We start from the raw sequence: 13,147 nt of genomic DNA, 5'->3' as shown, positions 1-13,147 counted from the left end.
TGTGCTTGCCTGAAACGAAGTTGTTTACGTTCATACAGTCAAAGAAACGATCCATCATCTCAATGAATCGAGCTGTCTCCCGAGCACCTTCACCTCCTGTTAGCCGCAGAGCTTCAGCTACTGATGTACTTAACACCTAGGGTGAAATAATATTTAAAAGCATACTAGCAGAAAAAAGCACACTCACCTGGGCGGCAAGGTCAACATGCATCTTTGAAAACGATGTTAAAAAAATGTGCTCGTACTTGAGTTTAGGTACAATTGACAGTCCTGTTGTACTGTTTCGGAAGTAGAGGTCAACCACTTGGCTCCAGGAAATAGCTCTATCTTCAAACTGTAAAAAGCACGCATAATTACATGTACACGTACACCCATGAACAAGTACCTTCAAGCTACGTTTCGTGCTTGCTAGGCAGTTCCTCGCTGTTTTCAATAGGTGAGGGGGGTCTGAAAAGAAATAAACGTATCTTTCATCAGCAGAGTATGGATTCAGCGTCTTGTACTCCGTGCTTGAATGCAAGTTGAAAAAACTGCGATTCGGTGAAGCACCATCGGCAGTGGCAGCTATGACCTTGAACCCCATCCTTTCTAAGCGAAAGACTACTTCCCAAAAAGGTTTGAAGATGACATCACAACTAAGAGAGCGGGTGGCAAATTGCACATACGGAAATCGCAGACTAGTGAATAATCCTCTCACAAGAAACACAAGCATTGATTTATAGCCAATAGAGAAGAGGATGGAGCATCGGACTCCAGAGAACGCTCATGTCGCAGAAGAAGGTCGTTTATCGGCCCAAGATTACAGAATCCAATGAGATCACCAGAATGCTTGCTGAATACCAGTTCTTTCTTGATGTGCATCTCATCTAGGACTACAGCCACACACTTTTGAAAATCTTGCAGCTCACCAAACTTGGAAACTTCCATTAGTTGCGTGTCTACAGCGTTAGAAAACCCAAGGGTACTTTCGACAAAGTAGGTGTAATCCCTGAGTGTGCGCTGGGATGGTAGGGCAAGAACACCAGACTGCTGGAGGGTATTATAAGCCTTTCCAGATAGATGACGGAGGTACAAAGCCCACTTTATCATCAGAGGATGCCATCTTCGTTGACGAGCATTAGGTAGAGAGGCAGACTGAAGCTGTTGCTTCCAAAAGATGTGTGGAAACGAATCAGGAGGATGTTTAGAGAGAATCTCATCACCATAATGTTCCATAACCTGTTTTACATCCTCGTGTAACACATTATCCACATTGATTCCATCCTTTTCGATCGAGGCAGCAATTTTTACACTAAGCCTTTCGAACTTCTTAGCAATTGTTCGTTCACGTCTGTGCACTTCTTGTAAACGCTCTTTAAGTTCATCTTTTGTGAGATATCGATGGTTTACATGACTGCTTGATTCGATACGAAGGGTGGTCTGTCGAGACTGTTTGCTGCAGTTAGCTCGTAATGTCTTCCTGTAACGTGTGCACTCAGCACATCTCTCAGCTGGTGATATACAAAGAAGCTCACACCTGACATGTCGAATAGTTGGAAAGGGAATTATATCGGACTCTTTGCGTGCCACAATTGAAGTACCTGCATTGAATGATATAGGGTAAGTTCATATAAGTATGTAATAACGTCACATATACCTGCTGCATTCCAAAAGCCTCCGTCCCTATTAGCTGACAGTGACAGAAATCGCTCGTCCGAGTTACCTCTACAAGGTGTTAAAGAAACCAGAAGGGCGAACACCTCTTTCACACGAGAAACACACGAAAGAGATTGAGGCACAGTTAAAAGTAGGGGGCAATTTTCCGGCAATACTTCAAGACTGTAATAGTGTAGCCGCCAAGAAAAATTTGATCCAATGGTCAAGTTGAATTGAACAGAAGGAATGCCTTCAGAAAGCTTGTAGTACTTAAGCTCGTCAGACTCTAAGATACAGCTCCATCCTACAGAATGAGTCAGATATGACTTTTATGTTATATAATGTTTGCACTTACCATCAGGTTTTACATCAGCAAGGGCCAATCTCTTTTGTGAAGAACTTGAAGGCTACTTGCAAGGCTTGAGACGTACACTTCCAGTGGCAATGATACACATAGAGAGAGTGGAGCCTTATCTGACGATGAGGTAGAGTATTTCTTTTTTTGGTGGTAAAGTCTAAACTTGCGTCCCATTGCTATAAAAACATTCATAACGTCATTCTGGCACAAATAAATATACATGTGGACCAAACATCACAGCTACTGCCAAAATAAGGCTTTGTTCAGTCAAATGAAGGTGTCTATTGCACAATATACAGCACTCACTATAATATAAAGGCATTTAGAAATACTCACGACAAATTATATGCCAAAGAGAGGTACAGAAAAGTGGACATAAATTTAGGTCAATTTGTCATTTTATCACCATGTTGTGAACTTTTCTTAGTACTTAGCAGGGCCAACTAAACACCATTTCATTCCTTACCTAATTCTCCATCAACAACATCATCAATCTTTAATATTGCTTGTATAACAAAAAAGATATAGTCTAGGTACAGAAAGTCATTCCAGTTTGAAAATGCCGCCAATTTCTGATATAGGACTGGTAAATAAGGTCCCAATAAATAATAAGTATCTACATGGTAAGAGAGGCTCTAATAAATACTGCTACTAGTTTTAGTGCTTTACCTTTGTCCTAGAACAGGAGAAAACCTTGTCTTTGTATCTCTGGACGGGCGTGATTTAGCGCTTATAGCTGCGTTACGCGCAGCCTGGATTGTCCGCAAGGCCCCAAGTTCATTACATTGCATTGATAAGCCCACGTGATCCCGTTTCCAATCCCTCTTACTACACTATCTATGGTAATACACTATCTATAATTATGGTTACCTAGACTACATGCATCTCAAAGAATGGAGACCCAATTGCAACTGGCTAAACTCTAAAATATGCAGCTTAAAGGGGATTTCTATAGATGATTTCTATGCTCTGCCATCAGCTAGTATCTGCCATCAGCTAGTAACTTACTAGCTGATGGCAGAGTATAGAAATCATATAATAATTATTATTGTATTAAGCTGTTCTTACTAAGTAAGCACAGCTAATACAATGTGTACAATTCTCCGATGCACGCACACTCAGGTGTGAATAAACGAACTTCTCCTATCAGAAAATGTCCCAGTTAAAGCCGAACAAAAGCGGTCTTCACCTATTGACCCTGCCTGGAACGAGTAAAGCGTACAAACAACCTCCCGTACCACAAACGTAAGAAACACCAACTCTTCACTGAATTAAAAAAAGCAAGTCACCTCGCAACTTGGTCAAAGTACAAGAAGCAACTTGTCAACGCACTAAGCAAAAAAGAGCATCGAGATGGATTACCGCAAAATGGGACAAAAATAATTATGTATCATGCAATGGTCCAAATCGTATCAAGAATGTTGTGATGAACTTAAGTGGCTGTCTATAAAGGATATAGACATAACATGCTAATAATTTATGCTATATAAATAACCTACACTGTTTAGGTTTTAGGTCATTCAAGTCCAGTGAATAGAGATACCCCGTGCATGTAATACAGAGGTAGATTGCTAATACAGGCTCTTAATTCGACTTTTCAGCGTATCTTTTTCACTCTTTCCATTGACTTAAATTCCTTATGCCAACACTAAAACTAGATTAGTCTGTTATCTTAGACCTGACTTTATTCATTGGCCTCGAGTATACAGGCCGTTTGCAAATGCTATAATTATACTAACTTCAATATAAAATCCAAAACAAATCAAAAGACTGCATGCATGCATGCATGTATGCACATGCAATCAATCATTATTATGCATACGTATGTATACGTGTAGACAAACTACATGCATGACTTTGTACTTTTGTCTAATTCTTTGACCAAGTCAGTATGTAGTGGGTTGAGTCTGAGAGTTGAGACAAACTGGTGGTACTTTTGGGGGTAGTGTTTGACCCCACCCAGCAGGGCAGTATACAGTCTGGTGGCCTTCTCTCTTTTGGTCTCATTCAACTCGTTGGTTTTCTCAAGAATGGACACAGTGATGAGCCCAGCTGACAGGAGGTGGAGGGCCAAGGCCTTCAGGTTCTCAGAGAGTGACTGGACTATCTTCTCACTGAGGAAATGGTTAAAGCAATGATACGCCCACGTGCACACACCGGAGAGTATACAGGTAATGTGAACTGCATGCATGTACATGACTGTACAATACACTGTATATGAGTTGTAGCAGGAGCACATGGTCAAGGAGAAAGTGGGAGGGATTATTGAACAATGTAGAGCTAGATTAATGCGCATTTTGACTAATTTTAAGGCTACGAAATTTATGATTAATTAATTTCCTCAATAACACCGCGATTTCAATAGGCCTCAAATAGTTGTGCGACATGGCAGCTGCTTGCATACATGTAAATTGCATTTGTTAGCATCATACATACATTTTAGCACTAGATAGCAGATTAACAACAGGCTCAGTACACGGCTTACAATACACATAATATAACTGCAATACCAGAGGGGAGGAGGGGGATATATACCCCCCCCTAAATATATGTAATGCAAAGGTAATCCCAAAACCTACCTCAGGCCACCTAATCAGGCCACCTAATTAACACACAATTAATGTTCCCTATTATTATTTGGCGGTGCCCAATATTTAATTCCCGCCTTACTTCAAAATTCTGCATGACACCCTCTGTGAGGATTAACTACATGTATTATATGCCGGCTCAAGGAGAGTCTTGCCAGAACTAAACGGTACAAAAATACATTCAATTGAAAAAATCCTTTAATGGAAAACAAAATTCCAAAGAGAAATCCTTTTATAGAGTGAGGGCTTTGAGTACAGATGAATTCAAACACTATACAGCTCGAGTAAAAAACGTATCTGAACCTATTATATCAGGTAAGAAAAGGGGATCTTCTGCCTCCATGTGACTCCCCAGTATATTGAGAAAAGGTACTGCAACAATATCAGCCGTAAAGAAAGGTCCAATTGAAAGTAAAATGACCAAAAAATGACTTCACACTCTCCACCTGCTCATGCAGTAGTGATAAATACAATGGCCACAGCAACAAGGATTTGCTGAATGTTTGGGCTGAGATGAAGGGATTCATCAGCAAGTATTATTGTTAAAATTCAACTGAGGAGCAAGTACAGAAGTATAGCATTATGGCCACTATGGAAAATGTGCCCAATTGTGTCGACAAAAGTGAGCAAAACAGACTAACAGTGATAATACAAAAACCAATTCCAATTCTCCTCAGAATACCAGGGAAGACTTTTGAAATAGAGGATGAATAAAAACATAAACTTCGAGTTTGAGTCCCATCAGTAGCAGAAAAGTTTTCTGTTTATGGTCAAGTTAGGCTTGCGTTCACCAAAACCGAGATATTTCTCATGAGTCGACTCAGCTCTGCCCTAAAATAATGAGTAGGTGTTTACCACTGCACCCTGACGGATGGGATGTAAAGCCGAGGTCCCGGGGGGTCTGTCTAGAAAGGCTTTGAGCCTATTACAGACCCTAGCTCGTTAACCACAATAGTGGTAAATCTTAGTAAGGTTATGCAACTTGAGGAACCAAAACGAAGTGGTATAAACCATTAGGAACATGGAGTAAAAAATGTTTTTTGAACTACAAAAAGTCTCCGCTTTCATATTTCAGTGTACTAAGAAAAGGTGCAGCATATATCTCGCTGCACATGCGTAACCGAGGCATAATCATCAAGTCTTCACTCAAATGCAAACCAAACATGACTACCTAACTATCTGTATATCACTATACATGGGTCTCTGAGTCAGAATCACTCTCAAAATGAACATCTAGATCTTCAAATTCACAATTGTGATTTACATCCTTCTCGTAGACTTCTTCAATGTACTTTCTTATATTACAAAGTTCATCACGTTGTCGATACTGATACCTCGATCTTTGCTGCCACTATGAAAACCACAACACCTGCGACTGAGATTACAATGTTCACCAGGAAATAAACCAGTCCAGCTCTAGGGGAGTCCTGCCAGAAACTGAATGGTATAAGAATCCCAAGAACACCAATCAATTGAAAAAGTCCTTTAATGGAAAACAAAATTCCAAAGAGAAATCCTTTCATAGAGTGAGGGCTTTGAGCACAGATGAATTCAAACACTCCACCATAGATAAAGACATAGGCCACAGCAACAAAGACTTGTTGAATAATGAGAATGTAGGGGCTAAGATTAAGGGATTGATTAACAACAAATAGGCCACGACCATTATTGTTGACCTGTTCAGGAGCAAACACAGAAGTGGCATTATGGCCACTAGGAAGAAGGTGACCAATGGTGTCAACAAATAGTGAACAAAACAGACTAACAGTGACAAGACAAAGACCAATTCCAATTCGCCTCAGAATACCAGAAAAATACTTTCGAAACAGAGGATGAATAAATTTAAGAAAAATGGGAACAAAAACAACAATAAAGACAGGGTACAGTGTGCCACCATTAGCGAAGATCGAGTAAAAAATGTATCTTACCATATTATCAGGTAGGTAATAGGGATCTTCCACCTCCATGTGATTCGTCAGTATAATAAGAAAAGGTGATGCAGCAATATCAGCTGTAAAGAATGGTCCAATTGAAAGTATAATGATAACAATTCCAAAAAACGATTTCACATTCTCCACCTGCTCGGTAGTGAATGGTCCTCCATACTTGTCCTTGCCTAGATCCAGTCCGGTGGGTATGTCATCCTCCCAGAATGTAAAGGCACTGCGTTGAATAGTTTCTTTTTGCAAAGCCAACAACTCTTGCAACCTCTTTGTAAGGGTTACCAATGCCAGTCTCAATAACAAACCATCTGCGCTTAGCAACACAAAAAGTTACTGGTACACAAATTAGCACAACTAACATGACAAGTCCAAAAATAGAAAGGCCTAATACATTATTAGCGGCAAACGTTGCACTCCATATCAGTTTCCCCAGGCTTACTCCAATATAGAGTGTGAAGAAAAACCAGTGAATGAAAAGAAAGCTGTCTTTAGAAGGAGACTCATTTAATTGGTCAACTCCAAACTGAATAACGTTTGCTAAAAATCCAGCAAACACAACCAACAACGAGATGAGTAGAAAAAGTGCAAGTGCACAATTCACCACTATTAGTAAAATAGATACGGCACTAACAAAGTAACTCTGATTTGTAATCATGATTGGTACAACAATGGCATTCACAATGACACCGATAACAACCACTGTCAAGAGTACACACCACATAGTACAAACACTACATCTCACAACTTTATATCTACCATATCGAACATCTGCCAAGTATCCGGCTAGAGGATAAAAGAGGAGCCAGAAAGCAAATACAGCATAAATACAACTATTCATCATCTCACTGGTAAATGAAATAGGTATTAACATCAATAGGTAAGTGGAGCATGCGAAATAATTTTCAGGGTTAAGAAAACCACCATAGATGAAAGACATTAAGGCAGTCCAAATAAGAATCATTATTGCAGCCTTTGACTTGATCAGCACACTTTTATTCTTGCCATATTTCCCGTGATTACTTGTCACGAGTGGTGTGGCTTCAGTGGCATCTCTGCTGGCATCTGGTGCAGGAGTTTCATGAAGGGAAGCTTGCTCTATAGTTCCTTGCTCACGACTAGCCATTGTTATGCCTAGACTCGCTGGCCACTCCCATCATCACTATCTTGAGGATTGGGACTGGTCAACTGCCAATCTGCGAGTTGTTCTCATTACCGAAATCGGTAATGACCAATCACAGTGCAGAAGCAATGTCATGTGACATATTTCGCCCACGTAATTCGTTGTAGTTGGGCTGGGTCTTATGTTGTGTTAGATAAACCACGGGACATAACCCACATTCACTTGATAGTTACGCAACTTTGGTCAACCGCACAAACCACAAGATGATGTCATGCAACGAATTAAAATTCCACAAGAACAACTCGCAGATTGGCAGTTGACCAGTCCCAATCCTCAAGATAGTGATGATGGGAGTGGCCAGCGAGTCTATGTTTTGCCTCGGTGCGCATGCGCAAGCGAGGTATACGGTAGTGTGTTTGTGTGTCTGTGTGTCTGCGTGTGTGTGTAGACCGCTACAACTGCTCGCGCTCAAGGATGAATCAAGTGCAAGTAAGAGTTTCTATAGGCTTCTAGTCATGTTTACTTGGATTTTAATTCGTGGATTTGCAAAATAATGCTTCGTTCTCGAGTTATGCCTAGTTTTGCTTACTTGGAATGCTATTGCAGCCTTTTCAGAAGAGTCCGTAGCAAAACTTGTTCACCGAGTGTTACTACTCTACTTAGTAGTTAGCTCTGCACTAGAACGCTAGCTATTGGTAGCTGCAAGAGTGAGCAGAGAGCTGCAAGGCTCTGCTGACTTGCAGCCATTAATTTTAGACTTGAACTTTTGGCATCGATCGTTTTTAACAACAATCATGGTCGATCATTACCCACTATTCGGTTGATTGCATGCAGCAAACTGATTCATCATAATCAATGTGTGTATAATAAAAGCTAGCTATTAGTAGTTTTATGTTATGTAGCTTTGGCACCTCCACCGAGGCATCAGCACCTGCGGTGCTTTCATTCTTACTGTGACTGTATTCTTACTGTCAGAGTGTATAGCCACCTCTAATCAGAAGATCAAAACATTTTTGTGGCAAGAATAATAGAATTTTAGAGGAGCCCTACAACATGCACCCAGAAAGCACCAAAATTAAATTCATTACCCTGTGCGTGCGGTGCGCAGCAGGGGTAGAGTGCACGATTGGTGTGTGTGTGACACAAAAATGAGCTGTTATAGAGCGAAGTAGACACTTTCATTGACTGCTTTAATTGTTAATGAGAGACAGTATTTTAGGCTAGTTATAGTTGAAACTTGTAGGCAATCTTCGAAGGCAACAAAAAACACTTCTAATTGTTGCTTTATAGATTTCACTATCATTCCCAATAATGAAATGTGTTAAGGTCGTTATTTTAAACCGGGGTGGTATAGCTATATACTTGGAGTGCCATGCACGTACAGTAACTATTGAGCCTGTGGCGACAGGTGGCATTGTGGTCGGACGGAACCTGTGGCCACCAGGCTTCAATGTGGCCACCAGGCTTCAATGTGACCACCAGGCTTCAAGGTGGCCACCAGGCTTCAATGTGGCCACCAGGCTTCAATGTGACCACCAGGCTTCAATGCATGTGACCACCAGGCTTCAATGTGACAACCAGGCTTCAAGGTGACCACAAGCCACCAATGCAAGCACAGTATATATACCACAAAAAGTACTTTCACTACTAAATTTACAAGAAGGAAGGGGGTGGATTACTACTAATAGACAATTAATTTCCACTTACATTACACGTAATACAAACCAATTACTCAAGTATAAATAACTATCCGTATCACAGTCACTACACAGTCTTGGGTCTCTGAGTCAGAATCACTCTCAAAGTGAACATCTAGATCTTCAAATTCACGATTGTGATTAACAGCCTTCTTGTAAAACTCTTCAATGTACTTTCGTTCATTGCACAGTTCATCACGTTGACGATATACTGATACCTCTTTGCTGCTATTTTGAAAACTACAACACCTGCGACTGAAATAACAATGTTCACTAGGAAATAAACCAGTCCAACAAAAGGGGAGTGCCACCAGAAACTAAAAGGTAAAAGAATTCCAAGAACACCGATCAATTGGAATAGTCCTTTAATAGCAAAGAAAATTCCAATGAGAAATCCTTTCATAGAGTGAGGGCTTTGAGCACACATGAATTCAAACACTCCACCATAGATAAAGACATAGGCCATAGCAATAAGGATTTGCTGAATAATGAGAATGTACGGGTTGACATTAAGTGAGGGAGCAGCAATAAAATAAGTAACATCATATGTAACATTATAATATGAGTCATAATATACATAATCAATAAAATGTCCAGGAGTAAACATTGAAATATTAGCATTATAGCAAACGTCTCAATAAACAGTGAGCAAAACAGATTAACAGTGACAAGACAAAGACCAATTCCAATTTGCTTCAGAATACCAGGGAAGAACTTTTGAAACAGAGGATGAATAAACTTGAGAAAAATAGGAACAAAAACAACAAGAAAGACAGGGTACAGTGTGCCACCATTAGCGAAGATCGAGTCAACTATGTTGCCTGAATCAGTATTAAACGAAATGTTCTCAGCCTTCATGTGATCTTTAAGAATACTGAGAAAAGGTGCTGCAGCAATATCAGCCGTAAAAAATGGTCCTACTGAAAATAAAAGATAACGATTCCAAAAAATGATTTCACATTCTCCACCTGCTCAGTAGTGAATGGTCCTCCATACTTGTCCTTGCCTAGATCTAGTCCAGTGGGTATGTCATCCTCCCAGAATGTAAAGGCACTGCGTTGAATAGGAATCTTGTTTCTTCTTGCAAAGCCGACAACTCTTGCAACCTCTTTGTAAGGATTACCAATGCCAGTGTCAATAACAAACCACCTGCGCTTAGCAACACAGAAAGTTACTGGCATACAAATTAGCACAACTATCAGGACAAGTCCAAAAATTAATGTAGAAAGGCTTGAGAGACCAGTGACATTAATTGTACTCCATACCAGTTTCCCAAAGCTTATTCCAATGTATAATGTGAAGAGAAACCAATGAATGAAAAGAAAGCTGTCTCTAGAAGGAGACTCATTTAATTGGTCAACCCCTAACTGAATAACATTGGCTAAAAATCCAGCAAATGCAATCAACAGGGAGATAAGTAGGAGAAGTACAAGCATACCCATCCCTATCCCGAAAAAAGCATATAGAGCTGTGAAGGAAGGGGGAGACCAAATTAAGAATAACAGAGGCCAAAAAATGGCGTTCACAATACCCATGCATAACAACAATAGTCAAGAGTCCACACCACATGGTGCACATACTACATCTCACAACTTTATATCTGCCATATTGAACATCTGCCAAGTATCCGGCTAGAGGATAGAAGAGAAGCCAGATAGCAAACACAGCGTATATGCCACTATCTATCACCTCACTGTTAAGTACTGGCCCTACTGGGTTTACTCTCGTCAATATGTAAGTGAACAAGAAATAATTTTCAGGGTTTAGAAAACTACCATAGATGAAAGACATTAAGGCAGTCCAAACGAGAATCATTATTGCAGCCTTTGACTTGATCAGCACACTTTTCTTTTTGCCATGTTTCCCATGATTACTTGTCACGAGTGGTGTGGATTCAGTGGCATCTCTGTTGACATCTGGTGCAGGAGTTTCATGAAGGGAAGCTTGATCTATAGTTCCTTGCTCAAAACTATAGCCATTATAGCTTTACTTGTATAGTGAGTGCAGTGTGTATAGCTATAGTATAATAGGCAAAACAAAAAATGTACATTATGCAAAGTTACACCCATTTTTAATGATCCACTCAATTAAATTCACGCCCATATAGAATACTAGATCACTGAATGCTCAATTCTCGACCAGAGGTGTGGTTCTACATCAATCACGTATACAAGAGGAGTGTTGTACTATACTAGAGTTTGCAGGATATTTGCAACATAATCATAAATAAAAGTGTTGAGCATTGTGCGTTCCTTATATGGAACGTACCAGGGCTGCATCCAGGATTTTGGATCAGGGGGAGCGAATTGGGCAAATGAAAAATGTAGGAGGGGCGAAGTTATCAGAATTATAGCAGTACAAATGCCTATTAATGAATCTGTCAGATCCTAGGGGGGCAAAATACCCCCTCGCCCTCAATGCAGCCCTGCGTACACTCATTGCAAGTGAGTAAAACAGACAGTGTGTACATGCACATAATTACATGTATAAGGAACAAATAATACTGAACGCTTTAACTGGTGTCAGTGGAGGTAGGACATGCATCACGTGCAGTCGGTGGAGGTAGGACATGCATCACGTGCATGCGCCTCAATAATTAACAATTCATGTTTAAGGTTATTTTGTCAGCTTTTTCTAGGTTCAAAGAAGTCTGCTGTGCTTATATTGCATGAATTGATACTGTTTTGTGTAAGAATGCCATGATTATGATAATTATGAGACAAGAGGGCATCAAAACCGCAAGTATATAGCTATATTATAGACAATTTTTTGAGTCAATTTATAAGAGCAGTAAGCAAGCTTTATTGGTATCTACACGTAACTAAGTACCTTCCAGAGGGCCAGACGAAATGATATCCGTTGTAAAAGTTCACACGGGCGAGTAAAAGCTACGAGTATATACACTAAAAATACACACTAACAGAGAGCTAACTGCAATTTGCTGCAACTGGCTTGACTACTACGGTGTACGGTGGCCGATAGGGATCACCCGCTTCCACCAATTAATACCGCGAACGGCAAACTATTTACCCGCGAGCGGTAAGGGTTGCCGCCTCAGTTAGCCGCAAGCGGTAAACAAATGCCGCCTCCTTTACCCGCCCGAAAATACCACGAGCAGTAAAGAGTGACAGCGTTCAAATACCGCGAGGGGTAAATGAGTTACCGCCTTCTTGAACCACCGCCAGCTGTAACAATCCCAAAGAGAAAGAGCGCACCTGTGTGTCTGCAGCATCTGTGTGGAAGTATTTGTTTAGCTGTTCACTTAAAACAGTTCCAGGAGATCGAGAACTCTCTTCACAAAGAGCCATACTACTCTCCAAGGCTTAGGGATGAAACGTTGGTGGCAAGCGGAGGCGGGTGACCCCTATCGGCAACTATGTGTGCTTCATGCAGAAATATCTACTTTTAGAGGGGAAGGCGGTCACTCATTTACCGCTCAGCTTATTACCAGTCCTGCACACAGTTTATAATTTATTAGCGAGTTGGGCAGTTCAATATCTCAATCTCTACATGCCCACGCTCAATTTCACCCTTCTACTATCACGCGACTTCGCATACCAGGCTCTCCTTTTTCTTAACTTCACCTCTATTTCTTTCTTTATTCCTCCAATTAACCCTTTAACCGTCACTCTAATTCTGCGATAGAAAGTAGCTTGAACTACGCACATCCCTGTATAGAGGAAGAGCTGTAGAATCACGTGCAATTTAGTCTAGAATTTTCCAAGCCACGTTGCTATATTAAAATTTCATTAGCATCTTACCGCACGAAGTTTATAGCTATGGCTAGATTGTTTACTTGTTCCGAT

General features: G+C 40.5%; 1 protein-coding gene across 1 annotated transcript; it reads right to left on the bottom strand.

Moving 5' to 3' along the window:
- Nucleotides 1–4,121: 4,121 nt before the first annotated feature.
- LOC135333759 (uncharacterized) lies at nt 4,122–8,008 on the bottom strand. The gene has a single exon (XM_064528791.1). The coding sequence runs from the start codon at nt 7,645–7,647 to the stop codon at nt 6,721–6,723; it is 927 nt and encodes a 308-aa protein (XP_064384861.1). The 5' UTR covers nt 7,648–8,008; the 3' UTR covers nt 4,122–6,720.
- Nucleotides 8,009–13,147: the final 5,139 nt, after the last annotated feature.

The sequence above is a fragment of the Halichondria panicea genome, chromosome 3 (assembly GCF_963675165.1).
Source record: "Halichondria panicea chromosome 3, odHalPani1.1, whole genome shotgun sequence".
Classification (NCBI taxonomy): Eukaryota; Metazoa; Porifera; class Demospongiae; order Suberitida; family Halichondriidae; genus Halichondria; species Halichondria panicea.
Note: the sequence above shows the minus strand (reverse complement) of the source record. Positions and strands in the feature narration are given on the sequence as shown.